The following is a 20,944-nucleotide window of genomic DNA, read 5'->3' on the forward strand; positions in this document are numbered from 1 at the left end:
TCAGTGTATATTTTGTGATCGTGATATTATGTACATGTACACAGTGTATATTTTATGAGGTGATATTATGTCCAAATACACAGTGTATATTTTATGAGGTGATATTATGTACATGTATACAGTGTATATTTTGTGATCGTGATATTATGTACATGTATACAGTGTATATTTTGTGATCGTGATATTATGTACATGTATACAGTGTTTATTTTGTGATCGTGATATTATGTACATGTACACAGTGTATATTTTGTGATCGTGATATTATGTACATGTATTCAGTGTATATTTTGTGATCGTGATATTATGTACATGTATACAGTGTTTATTTTGTGATCGTGATATTATGTACATGTACACAGTGTATATTTTGTGATCGTGATATTATGTACATGTATTCAGTGTATATTTTGTGATCGTGATATTATGTACATGTATACAGTGTTTATTTTGTGATCGTGATATTATGTACATGTACACAGTGTATATTTTGTGATCGTGATATTATGTACATGTATTCAGTGTATATTTTGTGATCGTGATATTATGTACATGTATACAGTGTTTATTTTGTGATCGTGATATTATGTACATATACACAGTGTATATTTTGTGATCATGATATTATGTACATGTACACAGTGTATATTTTCTGATCATGATATTATGTACATGTACACAGTGTATATTTTCTGATCATGATATTATGTACATGTACACAGTGTATATTTTCTGATCATGATATTATGTACATGTACACAGTGTATATTTTCTGATCATGATATTATGTACATGTACACAGTGTATATTTTCTGATCATGATATTATGTACATGTACACAGTGTATATTTTCTGATCATGATATTATGTACATGTACACAGTGTATATTTTCTGATCATGATATTATGTACATGTACACAGTGTATATTTTCTGATCATGATATTATGTACATGTACACAGTGTATATTTTCTGATCATGATATTATGTACATGTACACAGTGTATATTTTCTGATCATGATATTATGTACATGTATACAGTGTATATTTTCTGATCATGATATTATGTACATGTATTATCAGTATACAGTGTATATTTTGTGATCGTGATATTATGTACATGTATACAGTGTATATTTTCTGATTGTGATATTATGTACATGTATACAGTGTTTATTTTGTGATCGTGATATTATGTACATATACACAGTGTATATTTTGTGATCGTGATATTATGTACATGTATTATCAGTATACAGTGTATATTTTGTGATCGTGATATTATGTACATGTTAGAAATATTACTATTATTCTATGTTAAACCCATAATGTCATCAGAGAATTCCAGTGTTGTATTCTTTTAATCTTTTACTTACCTAGTTAATTGTATGTGCTTTATTTACACACATTAAATAGTGATCTCTCCTAACAGTCCAGCACAATCCTTTGTTACCCCCTTGTCTGACAAAGTTCAGAAAGGTGAACATATATGTACAGTTATACCACACTGTAAGCACAATGACAATGCAGTTGTTTATATCTCTAAGTAGATCTTCTGGTTACTGTAATTATTGCTTAATGCTGAGAGCATATTATAGAGACCTCAACAGATCTAGAATGCATTACTGGTATAAGTACATTACAAGGCTTTAAGACAAACTGGTGAAAAACTTACTTTTGATTGGCAAAGATAAAAACGTAATGAAATTTCAGTAATAATAGAACCATGTTGTTCGAATTTAAAAGCTTCAGTTGTGTCTGTCGTGCACTCCTGTCAATGCTTCAATGACTGTAAATGCATAGTGCACTCTGTCATACTTTATTGACTCCCTGCAGTGCATCATGTCAAACTTCAACGAACCCATGCATTGGACTCTGTCAAACATCATGTCATGACTCTGGAGAATAAGTTCTTGGGTCATAGAATAAAAGAATCAAGATTTTCACCCTTTCACTTAATCTGTGCTTTGTGGGCATGGAGAGATAAACACAATCATGCTATAAGGATTAGTCCCAGAGCCTGGCCCTGTCCTTCTTTTAGTGAGAATATTTTGCCATGATTGCTTAAATGTCAAGCTGACTGATACTCTTAGCTTACCTCGAGCTCGTAGCCTCTTTATTTACAGAAATTGGTATAATTTGTTGCTAAAATATTTTCTATTCCTCTTTTGATGCTGTAACCTTTGACTTTGCAGTCTGCAAGCACTGCAGTGTGATTTGGTTGCTGGTCTGACTGTGGCTCTGACTGTGATACCCCAGGGGCTGGCCTACGCCAAGATAGCAAGATTACCCTCACAGGTATGTACCCAGGGGCTGGCCTACGCAAAGGTAGCAAGATTACCCTCACAGGTATGTACCCAGGGGCTGGCCTACGCCCAGATAGCAAGATTACCCTCACAGGTATGTCCCCAGGGGCTGGCCTACGCCAAGATAGCAAGATTGCCCTCACAGGTATGTACCCAGGGGCTGGCCTACGCCAAGATAGCAAGATTCCCCTCACAGGTATGTACCCAGGGGCTGGCCTACGCCAAGATAGCAAGATTCCCCTCACAGGTATGTACCCAGGGGCTGGCCTACGCCAAGATAGCAAGATTACCTTCACAGGTATGTACCCCAGGGGCTGGCCTACACCAAGATAGCAAGATTACCTTAACAGGTTTGTACCTCAGGGACAGGCCTACCCAAAGATATAATGACTACCCACACAGGTATGTACCCCAGGGGCAGGCCTACCCAAAGATATAACGACTACCCACACAGGTATGTACCCCAGGGGCAGGCCTACCCAAAGATATAACGACTACCTACACAGGTATGTACCCCAGGGGCAGGCCTACCCAAAGATATAACGACTACCCACACAGGTATGTACCCCAGGGGCAGGCCTACCCAAAGATATAACGACTACCCACACAGGTATGTACCCCAGGGGCAGGCCTACCCAAAGATATAACGACTACCCACACAGGTATGTACCCCAGGGGCAGGCCTACCCAAAGATATAACGACTACCCACACAGGTATGTACCCCAGGGGCAGGCCTACCCAAAGATATAACGACTACCCACACAGGTATGTACCCCAGGGGCAGGCCTACCCAAAGATATAACGACTACCCACACAGGTATGTACCCCAGGGGCAGGCCTACCCAAAGATATAACGACTACCCACACAGGTATGTACCCCAGGGGCAGGCCTACCCAAAGATATAACGACTACCCACACAGGTATGTACCCCAGGGGCAGGCCTACCCAAAGATATAACGACTACCCACACAGGTATGTACCCCAGGGGCAGGCCTACCCAAAGATATAATGACTACCCACACAGGTATGTACCCCAGGGGCAGGCCTACCCAAAGATATAACGACTACCCACACAGGTATGTACCCCAGGGGCAGGCCTACCCAAAGATATAACGACTACCCACACAGGTATGTACCCCAGGGGCAGGCCTACCCAAAGATATAACGACTACCCACACAGGTATGTACCCCAGGGGCAGGCCTACCCAAAGATATAACGACTACCCACACAGGTATGTACCCCAGGGGCAGGCCTACCCAAAGATATAACGACTACCCACACAGGTATGTACCCCAGGGGCAGGCCTACCCAAAGATATAACGACTACCCACACAGGTATGTACCCCAGGGGCAGGCCTACCCAAAGATATAACGACTACCCACACAGGTATGTACCCCAGGGGCAGGCCTACCCAAAGATATAACAACTACCCACACAGGTATGTACCCCAGGGGCAGGCCTACTCAAATATATAACGACTACCCACACAGGTATGTACCCCAGGGGCAGGCCTACCCAAAGATATTATGACTACCCTGATAAGACAGTAACTGTCGAAGCATTGTAGTTTTGGAATTTTATGACCAAAGATAAACTTTGATTTTAAACTGATCAGAAACGCACAGGGCCTTGTTTATTTTAAATCTGTGTGACAATATTTTTACCCCAGATTAACCTTATTTAAAAAAAATGTTTTTGTCATTCCTGTGGTTTTCTATGAAGGAGTCACGTAGAAAATGACCCCTGCGTACCTCTCTGTCAAGAGGAAGAAATGTTTAATTTGAGCGTTTGAGATCGAGAGCTGCCCTTTAAGCTATCTATATACTTGGGAGGTATTGTTTTATTAGAGGCTGATTTGAGAGCTGACCCTCGTCAGCTATCTTTGGGTACTCCATTGTCCTAGATATCATATCATCAAGTTTACGTTGTAAATTCAAAATATCATTCCTGTCTTTTCATCTTTTCTTATAACTTGTAGAACCAACTAGATCTTGTCTGATCTTTTGTGTTGTCACTTTTAAGAGTCTGTTACTCTGCCATTCTACATATAGAAATGAGATTTTAGTTTTGAATTTATTACCTCAATATTGGCATGGAATTTTGGAAATTTTGAGGACAAAGAGTTCACCTGCCCACAGGTAAGTTATTGTGGGTATTATTTACAGTTCAGGTCATTCCTGTTTACCCTGTTAGGTTTTCCACTCCCTTTCTTGTAAGAACTGCATAATTAACGTCGGCTAAAATGTGATATATCTAGGTCGTCCCTCTAAGTTGAAAGAGATAATTTTGTCCTTTTTTCCTTTAATTTAATTGGACAAACAATTTTGTCCTAAATGATATCTATTGAATTTAATTGGACAAACAATTTTGTCCTCAACAATATCTATTTAGTTTAATTGGACAGATAAGTTTCTTCCCACTTTGTCCCTGATTTACCGGGCATGGCCCTCAGTATCTCTGTGTTGTTTGGTGTAGTGTACTTGTCTACCACTGCCAATAACTGTAACTTTGCATTGGAAACTGTATTGTCTGGCATGAAGTTACATTTGATAATCTTTTCTTAAAAGAGAACCAGACCTTGAGGGAATTTTTAACAAAAACAAATAAGAAAGATAAAATTTAAAACAAAATCATCAACAAGAGTGGCTCCGAGTGTTTCCTTTAAATTCATTTATTTTACAACAATTATGAAACTTATATTAATCACTCTTGTTGGCCCGGATGGTCTTACTGTGGGAAAAACCCAGAGAACCTGGAGAAAACCAACATGGTAGGACAGGTGACCTCATACTATTTCACATCTGATCAGGGAATCAAACCCCAGCCGCCTTGGTGAAAGGCATGTGCGCTCAACTTGCTTTTCACCAAGGCGGCCGGGGTTTGATGGTGGATTGTAAAAACTTGTGTATTTGTCTGTATTCAGTATTTAAGGGTTATTGTTCTATTCTGTTTCAGTACGGCCTGTACTCAGCGTTTATGGGTTGTTTTGTGTATTTGTCTGTATTCAGTATTTAAGGGTTATTGTTGTATACTGTTTCAGTATGGCCTGTACTCAGCGTTTATGGGTTGTTTTGTGTATTTGTCTGTATTCAGTATTTAAGGGTTATTGTTGTATACTGTTTCAGTACGGCCTGTACTCAGCGTTTATGGGTTGTTTTGTGTATTTGTCTGTATTCAGTATTTAAGGGTTATTGTTGTATACTGTTTCAGTATGGCCTGTACTCAGCGTTTATGGGTTGTTTTGTGTATTTGTCTGTATTCAGTATTTAAGGGTTATTGTTGTATACTGTTTCAGTACGGCCTGTACTCAGCGTTTATGGGTTGTTTTGTGTATTTGTCTGTATTCAGTATTTAAGGGTTATTGTTGTATACTGTTTCAGTATGGCCTGTACTCAGCGTTTATGGGTTGTTTTGTGTATTTGTCTGTATTCAGTATTTAAGGGTTATTGTTGTATACTGTTTCAGTACGGCCTGTACTCAGCGTTTATGGGTTGTTTTGTGTATTTGTCTGTATTCAGTATTTAAGGGTTATTGTTGTATACTGTTTCAGTATGGCCTGTACTCAGCGTTTATGGGTTGTTTTGTGTATTTGTCTGTATTCAGTATTTAAGGGTTATTGTTGTATACTGTTTCAGTACGGCCTGTACTCAGCGTTTATGGGTTGTTTTGTGTATTTGTCTGTATTCAGTATTTAAGGGTTATTGTTGTATACTGTTTCAGTATGGCCTGTACTCAGCGTTTATGGGTTGTTTTGTGTATTTGTCTGTATTCAGTATTTAAGGGTTATTGTTGTATACTGTTTCAGTATGGCCTGTACTCTTTCGTTTATGGGTTGTTTTGTGTATTTGTCTGTATTCAGTATTTAAGGGTTATTGTTGTATTCTGTTTCAGTATGGCCTGTACTCAGCGTTTATGGGTTGTTTTGTGTACTGTTTCCTGGGGACAGCCAAAGACATCACCCTTGGACCCACAGCCATCATGTCCCTGATGACGGCGTCCTTTGCGATCTCACCAGTGGAGAATGATGCCACCTACGCCATCGTCCTCTGTCTCCTGTGTGGGTGTGTCCAGCTCCTCATGGGCATCCTAAACCTAGGTATGTCATTCATAGGTACACTTTCTTAGACCATTTCAGTCATTGCTATGAATGAAACATCATTTCATTCTAAGGACTAGCACATTCCTCTACAGGTATGATTAAATAAAGTGGAGAACAAAATCTTGAATTATAAGGATGTACAGTGTATTGTATTGAATCCTATTCCTAAATACTCTCACATATTATTAAATCATGTGTTCATAATAACAAACTAACACGGCCTCATTGAAGACACTTAATTCCTCCTGTAATTTGTTCTACAGTAAATTACTCCAAGAGCATCTTTCTTTCACTATCAAGAGAAGTTATTTGGTAGTAAAACTATAGAAACAACTTATCATTCTCTCTCGGTGATCAATGTAGAGTATTATAACATATCGGGACTGTGTAACAGCCAATTCGTTTTCCTTGGTAAGGGTTTTGAAAGAGAGGATAAAAAACAATTCCAAGGGTGGAAAGAATCAGTTGGCGGATGGTTTCTTCCCCTAAACCAATACCAAGGGTGGAAAGAACCAGTTAGCGGATGGTTTCTTCCCCTAAACCAATACCAATGGTGGAAAGACTCAGTTAGCGGATGGTTTCTTCCCCTAAAACAATACCAATGGCGGAAAGACTCGGTTAGTGGATGGTTTCTTCCCCTAAAACAATACCAATGGTGGAAAGACTCAGTTAGCGGATAGTTTCTTCCCCTAAAACAATACCAATGGTGGAAAGACTCGGTTAGCGGATGGTTTCTTTCCCTTAAACAATACCAAGGGTAGAAAGAACCAGTTAGCGGATGGTTTCTTCTCCTAAAACAATACCAATGGTGGAAAGACTCGTTAGAGGATGGTTTCTTCCCCTAAAACAATACCAATAGTGGAAAGACTCGGTTAGCGGATGGTTTCTTCCCCTTAAACAATACCAAGGGTGGAAAGACTCGGTTAGCGGATGGTTTCTTCCCCTAAAACAATACCAAGGGTAGAAAGAACCAGTTAGCGGATGGTTTCTTCCCCTAAACCAATACCAAGGGTGGAAAGAATCAGTTAGTGGATGGTTTCTTCCCCTAAAACAATACCAATGGTGCAAAGACTGAGTTAGTGGATGTTTTTTTCCCCTAAAACAATACCAAGGGTAGAAAGAACCAGTTAGCGGATGGTTTCTTCCCCTAAACCAATACCAAGTGTGGAAAGAACCAGTTAGCGGATGGTTTCTTCCCTTAAACCAATACCAAGTGTGGAAAGAACCAGTTAGCGGATGGTTTCTTCCCTTAAACCAATACCAAGTGTGGAAAGAACCAGTTAGCGGATGGTTTCTTCCTCTAAAACAATACCAAGGGTGGAAAGACTCGTTAGTGGATGGTTTCTTCCCCTAAAACAATACCAAGGGTGGAAAGACTCGGTTAGCGGATGGTTTCTTCCCCTAAAACAATACCAAGGGTGGAAAGAATCACTAGCTGAATTATTCCCCCAGGGAAAGAATTGGCTACTGATTCTTTACCTGGAGAAACAAGAATTAACTCTAGAAAGTTTGACTTTTGCAGATCCAGGGATCAAGCCATATTGGCTGAACCTAAATGGCTGACTTTTGCAGTATTTTTACATAAAAAGATTTTGTTTTTAAGGAAATGTAATAAAATTTAGTAAATGAAGGAAAGAAGCATGTAGACTTTTTGTTTTATTGCTGTTTATTTGACAGAAATATTAGGAACTACATTCTGAGCTCTGCCAACCATTACATTGGCCTTTTCAAGACAAAGAGCATTCGTTTATTACAGAATATTTTCTTGGACACCTGAGCTATCATAATCATATATCTATACGGGAAGCTAGGCCTGTTACCTATATTTCCTGGTATTAGTGATTCAGCAAGTTATGTGGTTATATATTAGTCCTAAAATATGTCCACAAATAGAGGTAACATTTACTTATAATAAATTATTTAACTTATATTATAACTAAATCAATTTTCCTTATCACTTTACATAAAGCATGTTCATTAAGTCTAGATAACAATTTTCTACAGAGAGAACTTCGGAAAGCATATAAAACTTAACTAAATAAAACTCATTTTACCTGGTCTATGTAGTGAATATTAACTAGTGAAGGGAGATAATCTTAAATTAAATGGATAGATTACCTCCCTTGCCTTATTAATAAATTTGTAATGTGAGAAAAATTGTATATACACTGTATATAGTTTTGTTGATTGTCTTGTTCTTTTGGCTTTTTGCAGATACAGTTTGTAAAATGAAATCAATTAAACTATGATATTTCTCAACACTGTGTAAACTATAAAATACAAAGTGGGTAAATAGCAACAATTACTCTTTATCCATTAGTGGGTGTTTTTTCACTGTCAAACCTCATTATTCTTTACAAAAAGTGGGTAAATAGCAACAATTACTCTTTATCCATAAGTGGGTGCTTTTTTCACTGTCAAACCTCATTATTTTTTACACTTTTGATTCCTGAGAAAAACAATCTTATTAACAAAACAATGAACATGGCTTGTTACCAACTATGTTGATGATGTGAAATACGGCTTTCCACCTTTGTCTGTCGTCTTTTGTTGTCCGTTGTCTTTTAACAATTACATACTTCTGTTGTGACTCTGGTACAAAAATTGACTCCAACCCAGCTATGGTATCTCTGTCAGCATGTCCAATAAATAGACTCAACTAAGATAATTGTAATGGCTCTTCAGTCTTCATGTAGTATTTACCTTGTTATGGTGAGGTGAGAAGCATTGAAGGCTGTGAGGTAAACCAGTTAAATGTAAAGTGACCAATATCATCATTCCTTACATTGAGGGTGTTACAGTGAAAGTATCCAATCCAAGGCATTACTTTTTAATTGTCTAACTCAAGCTCTGCCCAAGGTTCAGAGACAAGACAGTGGAAGATGGGGGCGTATATGTCCTTAGATCGAAATCTCCATGGGAGAAGATATTTACAGTTTCAGTTATTTTGACAAAATTAAAACAATGAGAAATTTGTGACACAGTAAATGTATTTATAGAAAATAAATCATTTAAAATATAATATTAAGGATACTCGTAACTCATATGTCAGGTATGTACTTTTAAAAAGTAATGACATGTAACTGTTAAGTTTATTCCCTGTCATGGTATTGAGATTTGTGTTATACATCGGTGTAAATCAGCATTTTTGTGATTATTTCAGGTATATTAGTCAACTTTATATCCTATCCTGTCATCAACGCCTTCACCTCGGCAGCGGCCATCACCATCGGCTTCGGCCAAGTCAAGGTAACAGTCATCAGACTTCACCCGGTCTTAAGCTTTTAAAAAGATTTTGATGACACTAGCAACAAAATGACGTGTACATTTACTTTATAATTTCTTAATTTGAAGGTAAACATAAAAGTTTAACAAAAAATACTCGCAAAATACACAATAGAAATGATAGGCAATATCTTATCTATATAAAGTATATTTTAACTTCCTGGAAATGTTGAAGCAGCAATTTGATATCTGCAAATTATGTATGATTGACAGGGATTATTAGGACTTACAGACATTCCGAGGGAGTTTCTACATATGGTGTATGAAACATTCAGAAAGATTCCAGAAACCAAGTAAGTTACATAGTCACTGTCTAGGTCACAATGAATATATTACATCAATGTTATTGTCTATTTCAGCTGAGATAGATATAAGGAACTTATAGATATGAGGAAGTAATATGTAAGATTTGGTTTGCTGGTTTTAAATAACCAAGAGGATATATCGGAAAAAAGATTGGACAGGCTGTAAATGTTAATGACAAAATTATAAAAAAAACTATTCTGTAATTATGCTATGCATTAAACCCTGATGAACTTGAATCCTGATATATATGGATGTGGAGAACACCTACTTCACTGAAGGAATGTGATTCTCCCAAGTTAGAATTGGCCTCAGGTGCCTAGTTCAATGTCCTGTAGTGATTCGTGATGACATGTTGATGGTTATATTACAGAGTCTGGGATATGACCATGGGGCTGGTGTGTCTTGTGCTCCTGTTCCTACTCAAGGTAAGTTCCTACTCAAGGTAAGTTCAAGGTAAGTTCCTACTCAAGGTAAGTTCCTACTCAAGGTAAATTCCTACCCAAGGTAAGTTCAAGGTAAGTTCCTACTCAAGGTAAATTCCTACCCAAGGTAAGTTCAAGGTAAGTTCCTACCCAAGGTAAGTTCCTACCCAAGGTAAGTTCCTACTCAAGGTAAGTTGTGGTTATGTTGGAATTATATTCCATACAGAATAATTGCATTATCCCACCATTCAGAACAACTCTAATGTAACCCAAATGTTACCCCATTGTTACCCCATTGTTACCCAAATGTTACCCCATTGTTACCCCATTGTTACCCCAATGTTACCCCAATGTTACCCCAATGTTACCCAAATGTTACCCCATTGTTACCAGATTGTTAACCAGTGCTACCAAAGTGTTATTCAAATTGTCAAACAATGGCATTTCTTTTCTAGTTATAATTAGTTTCTTAATGTCATACTCATTTTGCAGGTAGAGGTTTGTAGCAAAAAGGTAGCTTACATCGTTAGGATAATTTCTTTCTGTCAAACTTGTCTGTAAATTAATTCCTTTTCAATGTACAGTGTGCTTTCTCATACAAATTCTATTTATAACAAAATTTAACAAATTGTTGTTTGATTTCAACTATTTTTTTTAGTGGTAAATAATACAAATAAAATTGAAGATCAACATTAAAAGAGATTTTCTATATATATACCTGGTGTATTGATAAGTCTCATCTCTCTTTACAGAAAATGCGAGCAATCCAGTGGAACGACCCTCCAGATAGCCCTCCTCCAAACTTGTGTGTCCAGTTCTGTCGATACCTTATATGGCTGACAGGGACAGGTGAGTAAGAAGTCAGGCAAGGAGGCCGCGCTGACCGAGTGGGTAAGGCGTCTGATAATCTGCTACCACTAGCTCTCCACCACTTGGTCACAGGTTTGAGGCCTATGTGGGGCAGTCATCAGGTACTGGTCATAAGTCGATGTTTTTTCACCGGGAACTCCAGCTTTCATCCACCACAAAAACCCTGGCATGTCCTTCAATGACCATAGCTGTTAAAAGGAGGTAAAACACAAACAAACCAAACCAATAGTGGGGCTAACGTGACGTTCCATCACCTAGCTCATCTGTACAGTTCTGTCTCTACCTTGTATGGCTGACAGGGACAGGTGAGTCTATAGTCGGGCAAAGGTGATGTCCCACTCCCGACCTCATCTGTACAGTTCTGTCTCTACCTTGTATGGCTGACAGGTACAGGTGAGTCTATAGTCGGGCTAAGGTGATGTCCCACTGCCGACCTCATCTGTACAGTTCTGTCTCTACCTTGTATGTCTGACAGGGACAGGTGAGTCTATAGTCGGGCTAAAGGGATGTCCCACTGCCGACCTCATCTGTACAGTTCTGTCTCTTCCTTGTATGGCTGACAGGGACAGGTGAGTCAATAGTCGGGCTAAGGTGATGTCCCACTGCCGACCCCATCTGTACAGTTCTGTCTCTACCTTGTATGTCTGACAGGGACAGGTGAGTCTATAGTCGGGCTAAGGGGATGTCCCACTGCCGACCTCATCTGTACAGTTCTGTCATTTCCTTGCTATTATGTATGAATTGCTTGTAATGTATCTATGTGTTGTATCGTACTTGTATGCTTTAATGTGGCTGTTTTCGTTTACTTGTAGTCAGATCAATAGCTCTCTAGAGCTAATGTTTTACCGTTGTACACTTACCCAACTTTAAATAAAGATTATTGTATTGTATTATGTATTATTGTATTGTATTATTGTATTGTAAAGTGAAAGTGTCTGTTAGAGTGGTTATTCTGAAGACATATGCCAATGCTGTACTTATAGTATTTTACCTTCCACAACCTATCATTTTGAATGAGCCCTAAAATATGTCGATTACAAGCTGTGCCTAAGATGGTTTTGCTATCCTCTATTACAGCTGCGAATGCCATCATTGTAATCTCAGCTTCCGGAGTGGTAGCTATCCTCAGGAGCCAGAACATCAATGATGCCATCAGTATTACAGGCGATATACAGCAAGGGCTACCTTCCTTCAGCGCTCCCTCATTCTCCGTTCAGAATGGAAATGACACCATATCAGCTGGGACCATCTTGTCTGTAAGTGATTTTTTATTTTTTTTCATCATTATGGTTTGAAGAATCATGCAAAGAAAATTGTTATTTATTCTTACAAAAATAATTTAGTAAGGAAGTAACTGAGAAAAATTGATAATATTGGTGAGATACAACTCTTAAAACTTGTATTTCCAAGTTGTAATTTTACACTTTGTGAATTACAGGGTATCGGAGCAGGTATAGGTATCGTACCACTGTTAGGCCTGGTGGAACTCATTGCTATCGGAAAAGCCTTTGGTAAATATTGATATTTTTGTAATTGAACTTGGAATTTATATAACAAAATTATAACTGTTTCTTAAAAGAAACTTGTGCGTTTGAAAATGCCTGTTAACCATACAATATGGGGGTAGGCTGTTAAATAAAACATACGAAATGAAGAGGCATGGTTCTATGATGGGAAAAAACCCTAGAGGTGGTGGATTAGTGTACGTATCTCGGGAATTACTCTAAAATCTAATAGTCTAATAATTAATTTAACACTGCACAGAAGCAATTGTCTCAGCAAGGCCGAAAGCAATTTGCTTTTTATCCAAAGTGTAAAAATATGAATTTAAACTGTGATACTTTAGTCAAACTGTTTGATACATATATGTAAACAGTTTTATGCATCTGAAGTGTGGGGGTCGTAAAAAGAAATTAACATTTTGAAAAAATGTCATTTAGAGTTTTGTAAAAAGAACTTATGTGTCAAGAAATCCAAATATAATGTTGTGATTTATTTTAGGTAGATTTCCTTTTTTACATACCCTACATTATGATAAAATATTGGTGTGAGAACTGTATTCTAAAATCTGTGTTTAAATAAAATACCTTTAATATGTCTGAGGCTCTGCCAATAACTAAGCAAAGAATTTTGTATAATGCAAGGCAAGAATTGTTTGAAATACTAGACAGCTGTTCGAAATGTCATTTGTATAGACATATATACTATATAGTAAGTAATATATATTCACAGCATTACTTATGAAAATACATTCCCAAATGGAACAGAGTTACACCGACTAGAATACGCTTATCAGCACATACTCTACATATAGAAACTCTACATATAGAAACAGGGCGGTATCAAAATGTCGTTAGACAGGAACGTTTATGCAGAGTTTGCAGCTCTGAAGTTCCTTGTTATTATGTCCGCTTTACCAGAGATTAAGATAAAGATGTAAAAGAATGTATTACTGGAAAAAAACACCTATAAGATAATACAATTAACTAATGAAGTAAATTTATATACGATGTCACTCAATCAAGGAAGACCATGATGTAATGATACACTTTATGTACCTACCATGTATATTTTGTCACTTCTTTACTGCATTATTGCAGTGTCTGTCACTGTATTTAAATGTCATTTGTAAACTGGTAAGCTGAAGAGCTTAAAGTTAATACAAGACTTAGAATTTGTATCATTGCTAAACTGCCTTTTATTTATTCTTTTCAACAAAATATACCATGCTTCCTTTTTTTCTTTTTCTTTTCTTTTCTTTTTGTAGCTTGACAAAATAATACCAAAATGTTTTTTATTGTGTTGTAGCTCGGCAAAATGATTACAAAATCTATCCAAGCCAAGAATTAATAGCTGTTGGTAAGTGTTATCTTGTATAGTTAAAAACAGCTTTTTGTCTTTATTTTATTTCATTGTCTCAAATGTTTGTTTCAGTCTGTAAAGGTGGTTTCAGTGTTAGTAAACTAAAATAAAAACAATACAAGTCATAACCAATGGTATATTGAATTATTTCAGAATGACACAATAAAGACATATTGAGAGATTTTGCTCATTTTCGATGTTTTCTGTTCTGGACAGGTACGGCCAATATATTGAGCTCCTTCATATCCTCCTACCCAGTGACAGGAAGTTTCTCAAGGTAAGCTTTATATTATAATTCCATCCATTATCTTCTTTATGTATTGACCTTCCGACATTTGCATTAAAAAAAACTAACAAAAAAAACCACACAGGGCAGAATTCAAGAAGAGTTTGGTAGCAGCACTTTTAGCAAATGGTAATCAAAAGTTCTATAAATAAAGGGTCTGACCTTCCTTGATGCTGAAGGGTAGGTTAGATGATGTAAATTTGGTTGATTTTTTAAAAGGCACCTTCCCTAACTGTTTGGGGCTGACTCTCTTGGAAGCTGAGTCAAAAGGGTTCCATTCTGGGTGATTTACTTTTAATTGACACCTCCTACCAAGCTGCTATGTAGACTGAATCTGTTTGGGGCTCAGGGATGAGCAAAAAGGAGTCCATTCCTACCCAAACTTCTCACAGAATTCAACCAAATGGTTATACATGTATGACTTATATTCAAAGTCACAGGGGTCAAACTAGTTAGAGAAATCAAACAATTTCTTCTAAAGAACAGGAAGGCCTCAAGTGGTAATATTTGCCCAGTAAATTGCTGGCATAAAGTGCTTTAAAATTTGCAGACAAAAATTACCTTGACCTCTATTTAAGGTTATAGTGTTACTATACCTTGATCCTGTGTTAATGTAATCTGATCCAGTGTTACTATACTTTGATCCATTGCTACTGTAATCTGATCCATGGTTACTATACATTGATCCATAGTTACTGTAATCTGATCCAGTGTTACTGTAATCTGACCCAGTGTTACTATACTTTGATCCTGTGTTACTGTAATCTGATCCAGTGTTACTATACTTTGATCCTGTGTTACTGTAATCTGATCCAGTGTTACTATATTTTTATCCCATGTTGCTGTAATCTGATTCAGTGTTTCTGTAATCTGATCCAGTGCTACTATAATATGATCCAGTGTTACTGTAATCTGATCCAGTGTTACTATACCTTGATCCTGTGTTACTGTTATCTGATCCAGTGTTACTATATTTGTATCCCATGTTGCTGTAATCTGATCCAGTGTTACTATTCTTTGATCCTGTGTTGCTGTAATCTGATCCAGTGTTACTGTAATCTGATCCAGTGTCACTGTAATCTGATCCAGTGTTACTATACCTTGATCCTGGGTTACTGTTATCTGATCCAGTGTTACTATATTTGTATCCCATGTTGCTGTAATCTGATCCAGTGTTACTATTCTTTGATCCTGTGTTGCTGTAATCTGATCCAGTGTTACTATAATATGATCAGTGTTACTATACTTTGATCCAGTGTTACTATAATATGATCCAGTGTTACTGTAATCTGATCTGTGTTACTGTTATCTGATCCAGTGTTCTTTGATCCAGTGTTACTATACTATGATCCTGTGTTACTGTAATCTGATCCAGTGTTACTGTAATCTGACCCAGTGTTACTGTACTCTGATCCAGTGTTACTATATTTTGACCCTGTGTTACTATAATATGATCCAGTGTTACTATACTATGATCCAGTGTTACTATAATATGATCAGTGTTACTATACTTTGATCCAGTGTTACTGTAATCTAATCCAGTGTTACTGTTATCTGATCCAGGGTTACTGTTATCTGATCCAGTGTTACTGTAATCTGATCCAGAGTTACTGTACTCTGATCCAGTGTTACTGTTATCTGATCCAGGGTTACTGTTATCTGATCCAGTGTTACTGTAATCAAAGTATAGTAACACTATATCAGATTACAGTAACACTAGATCAGATAACAGTAACACTGGATCAGATTACAGTAACACAGGATCATAGGATCATATTATAGTAACACTGGATCAGATTACAGTAACACAGGATCAAAGTATAGTAACACTGGATCAGAGTGCAGTAACACTGGGTCAGATTACAGTAATCTGATCCAGTGTTACTGTAATCTGACACAGTGTTACTGTACTCTGATCCAGTGTTCCTATATTTTGACCCTGTGTTACTATAATATGATCCAGTGTTACTGTAATCTGACCCAGTGTTACTGTAATCTGATCCAGTGTTGTGTTACTGTAATCTGATCCAGTGTTACTATAATATGATCCGGTGTTACTATAATATGATCCAGTGTTACTATACTATGATCCACTGTTACTATACTTTGATCCAGTGTTACTATACTATGATCCAGTGTTACTATAATATGATCCGGTGTTACTATAATATGATCCAGTGTTACTGTAATCTGACCCAGTGTTACTGTACTCTAATCCAGTGTTACTATACTTTGATCCTGTTTTACTATAATATGATCCAGTGTTACTACAATATGATCCAGTGTTACTGTAATCTGACCCAGTGTTACTGTACTCTAATCCAGTGTTACTATACTTTGATCCTGTTTTACTATAATATGATCCAGTGTTACTATACTATGATCCTGTGTTTCTATACTTTGATCCAGTGTTACTGTAATCTAATCCAGTGTTACTATAATATGATCCAGTGTTACTATACTTTGATCCTGTGTTACTGTAATCTGATCCAGTGTTACTATAATATGATCCGGTGTTACTATAATATGATCCAGTGTTACTATACTATGATCCAGTGTTACTATAATATGATCCGGTGTTACTATAATATGATCCAGTGTTACTATACTATGATCCTGTGTTTCTATACTTTGATCCAGTGTTACTGTAATCTGATCCACTGTTACTGTAATCTGATCCAGTGTTACTGTTATCTGATCCAGTGTTACTGTAATCTGATATAGTGTTACTATACTTTGATTCTGTGTTGCTTTAATCCATCTGATCCAGTGTTACTGTACTTTGATTCAGTGTTACTGTAATCTGATCCAGTGTTACTATAATATGATCCAGTGTTACTATAATATGATCCAGTGTTACTGTACTTTGATCATGTATTGCTGTAATCTGATCCAGTGTTATTCTTTTACAGAACTGCTGTCAACTCTCAGAGTGGTGTGAAAACACCTGCATCAGGTCTAATTACAGGTGAGATTCTATGTACTAAATTGACTTAAAGTTAACCTACTACCTTAGTGTTATATCAGTGAACAGACTACCTTAGTGTTATGTCAGTGAACAGACTACCTTAGTGTTATGTCAGTGAACAGACTTTATTAGTGTTATGTCAGTGATCAGACTACCCTAGTGTTATGTCAGTGATCAGACTACCTTAGTGTTATGTCAGTGAACAGACTACCTTAGTGTTATGTCAGTGATCAGACTACCTTTGTGTTATGTCAGTGAACAAACTACCTTAGTGTTATGTCAGTGATCAGACTACCTTAGTGTTATGTCAGTGATCAGACTACCTTAGTGTTATGTCAGTGATCAGACTACCTTAGTGTTATGTCAGTGAACAGACTACCTTAGTGTTATGTCAGTGAACAGACTACCTTAGTGTTATGTCAGTGAACAGACTACATTAGTGTTATGTTAGTGATCAGACTACCTTAGTGTTATGTCAGTGAACAGACTACCTTAGTGTTATGTCAGTGAACAGACTACCTTAGTGTTATGTCAGTGAACAGACTACCTTAGTGTTATGTCAGTGAACAGACTACCTTAGTGTTATGTCAGTGAACAGACTACCTTAGTGTTATGTCAGTGAACAGACTACCTTAGTGTTATGTCAGTGAACAGACTACCTTAGTGTTATGTCAGTGAACAGACTACCTTAGTGTTATGTCAGTGAACAGACTACCTTAGTGTTATGTCAGTGAACAGACTACCTTAGTGTTATGTCAGTGAACAGACTACCTTAGTGTTATGTCAGTGAACAGACTACCTTAGTGTTATGTCAGTGAACAGACTACCTTAGTGTTATGTCAGTGAACAGACTACCTTAGTGTTATGTCAGTGAACAGACTACCTTAGTGTTATGTCAGTGAACAGACTACCTTAGTGTTATGTCAGTGAACAGACTACATTAGTGTTATGTCAGTGATCAGACTACCTTAGTGTTATGTCAGTGAACAGACTACCTTTGTGTTATGTCAGTGATCAGACTACCTTAGTGTTATGTCAGTGAACAGACTACCTTAGTGTTATGTCAGTGAACAGACTACCTTAGTGTTATGTCAGTGAACAGACTACCTTAGTGTTATGTCAGTGAACAGACTACCTTAGTGTTATGTCAGTGAACAGACTACCCTAGTGTTATGTCAGTGATCAGATTACCTTAGTGTTATGTCAGTGATCTACATGATAACTAAACTGTACTTTACATTTAGTGTGTTGCAATTACTGTAATTGGTCAACATGAAAGTTTCCTTGTCAGAAGTATCAGTGATTGTTAAACAAAGTAAAATGCATTACTGTTTAATTGGTGTACATCTTACAGGTGTGTAGTAAGTCTTTATAAAATCAAACGTTACTGTAATTGGTTTAAAAACAAGTGTCCTTGTCCTGGCTCAAGTGAACTATTGCGATCCTTTTTTATTCATCGTTGTTCAGTAACATTTCACATTTTCAACATAAACTGAAATAATATACAGAAGAGATATAATTGATACCTACAGGAATTTTACTGATATCCTCACAATGACAACCACAGCTGCCATTCTGAAAAACTATTTCAATCTCAAACTCTAACAGGCTGATTTAACTGAAACATGGTAGGAATGAATTACTTAGGATTCTGACAAAGTGTTGTTCTGACAAAGTGTTGTTTATTTGCGGGTTATCAGAAATCCATTATGACCACCAAAGCTACATTTTTGAAAAGATATTTCAAACTTAAACTTAAGCTCTAATGGGTCCCTATGGAGGGCCAAATAGTATTGCTCACATGGAAATAATACTTTTGCATATCTTTATTATAGAAAAACATTATGAAACAAATTTAAAGCATGATTATTTATACCTATGGGCCTTTTTATGTCCCCGCCATAAAATGGGGGGGGAGGGGGGGCATATAGTGTTGCCCATATCCCTCCCGTCTTGTCCTGCTGCATCCCATCCCGTCCCGCCACGTCCTGTGAAACATCAAACACTGAAACTAATATCACATGGTGACGGGGGCATTCATGTCTTACAGACATTTTCTAGTCTTACAGGAGCTGGGATTGGTCCTTTGTTACAGATGCTGTAATTGGTCTCTTGTTACAAGTGCTTTGATTGGTCCATATAAACTCTTTTATTACAGGTGCTGTGATACTGTTATCCCTACAGTTCCTCACTCCACTCTTCTTCTATATTCCGAAGGCAGCACTGTCAGCGGTCATCATCTCAGCCGTCATACAGATGGTCGACTACAAAATTGTCAAGAAACTTTGGAAGGCAAATAGTATGTCAACTTTTATTTGAGTTTTTAATTGAAAAAGAGGAAGAGTTTCAAGCTATTCCATTAAAATGTATTCTTTATTTGTTGTTAGTCGTGCCTTGTACATGTTGCTATCATGTTGCTATGGCACCAATTCAATCAGACTATAAAGTCAAGGAAACAATTTTTGAATGGTGTTGGTTCCAATACAATGACGTTAACTCCCTTTTTATAGGTTGTACTTAACTGTTTTTATTACTTATAGAGATTGACCTGATCCCTCTGTTTGTATTACTTATAGAGATTGACCTGATCCGTCTGTTTGTATTACTTATAGAGATTGACCTGATCCCCCTGTTTGTATTACTTATAGAGATTGACCTGATCCCTCTGTTTGTATTACTTATAGAGATTGACCTGATCCCCATGTTTGTATTACTTATAGAGATTGACCTGATCCCCCTGTTTGTATTACTTATAGAGATTGAGCTGATCCCTCTGTTTGTATTACTTATAGAGATTGGCCTGATCCCTCTGTTTGTATTACTTATAGAGATTGGCCTGATCCCTCTGTTTGTATTACTTATAGAGATAGACCTGATCCGTCTGTTTGTATTACTTATAGAGATTGACCTGATCCTTCTGTTTGGATTACTTATAGAGATTGACCTGATCCTTCTGTTTGGATTACTTATAGAGATTGACCTGATCCTTCTGTTTGTATTACTTATATAGATTGACCTGATCCTACTGTTTGTATTACTTATAGAGATTGACCTGATCCGTCTGTTTGTTTTACTTATAGAGATTGACCTGATCCCCCTGTTTGTATTACTTATAGAGATTGAGCTGATCCCTCTGTTTGTATTACTTATAGAGATTGGCCTGATCCCTCTGTTTGTATTACTTATAGAGATAGACGTGATCCTTCTGTTTGTATTACTTATAGAGATTGAACAGATCCTTCTGTTTGTATTACTTATAGAGATTGAACAGATCCTTCTGTTTGTATTACTTATAGAGATTGAACAGATCCTTCTATTTGTATTACTTATAGAGATTGACCTGATCCCTTTGTTTGTATTACTTATAGAGATTGACCTGATCCCCATGTTTGTATTACTTATAGAGATTGACCTGATCCCTCTGTTTGTATATGTATTACTTATAGAGATTGACCTGATCCTTCTGTTTGGATTACTTATAGAGATTGACCTGATCCTTCTGTTTGGATTACTTATAGAGATTGACCTGATCCTT

General features: G+C 37.0%; 1 protein-coding gene across 2 annotated transcripts in view; it reads left to right on the forward strand.

Moving 5' to 3' along the window:
• LOC110448222 (sodium-independent sulfate anion transporter-like) overlaps positions 1-20,944 on the forward strand; it is a 50,791-nt gene that overhangs the window by 20,021 nt on the left and 9,826 nt on the right. For both annotated transcript variants that reach the window (XM_021494356.1, XM_021494357.1), the window contains exons 4-15: positions 2,197-2,299; positions 6,203-6,407; positions 9,574-9,659; positions 9,909-9,988; positions 10,372-10,426; positions 11,176-11,272; positions 12,371-12,549; positions 12,732-12,804; positions 14,102-14,152; positions 14,372-14,432; positions 17,354-17,409; positions 19,568-19,708. In XM_021494356.1, coding sequence (XP_021350031.1) covers positions 2,197-2,299; positions 6,203-6,407; positions 9,574-9,659; positions 9,909-9,988; positions 10,372-10,426; positions 11,176-11,272; positions 12,371-12,549; positions 12,732-12,804; positions 14,102-14,152; positions 14,372-14,432; positions 17,354-17,409; positions 19,568-19,708 — 1,187 coding nt within the window. The remainder of the gene's footprint in view (positions 1-2,196; positions 2,300-6,202; positions 6,408-9,573; positions 9,660-9,908; positions 9,989-10,371; positions 10,427-11,175; positions 11,273-12,370; positions 12,550-12,731; positions 12,805-14,101; positions 14,153-14,371; positions 14,433-17,353; positions 17,410-19,567; positions 19,709-20,944) is intronic.

The sequence above is a fragment of the Mizuhopecten yessoensis genome, unplaced genomic scaffold (genome assembly GCF_002113885.1).
Source record: "Mizuhopecten yessoensis strain PY_sf001 unplaced genomic scaffold, ASM211388v2 scaffold3949, whole genome shotgun sequence".
Lineage (NCBI taxonomy): Eukaryota > Metazoa > Mollusca > Bivalvia > Pectinida > Pectinidae > Mizuhopecten > Mizuhopecten yessoensis.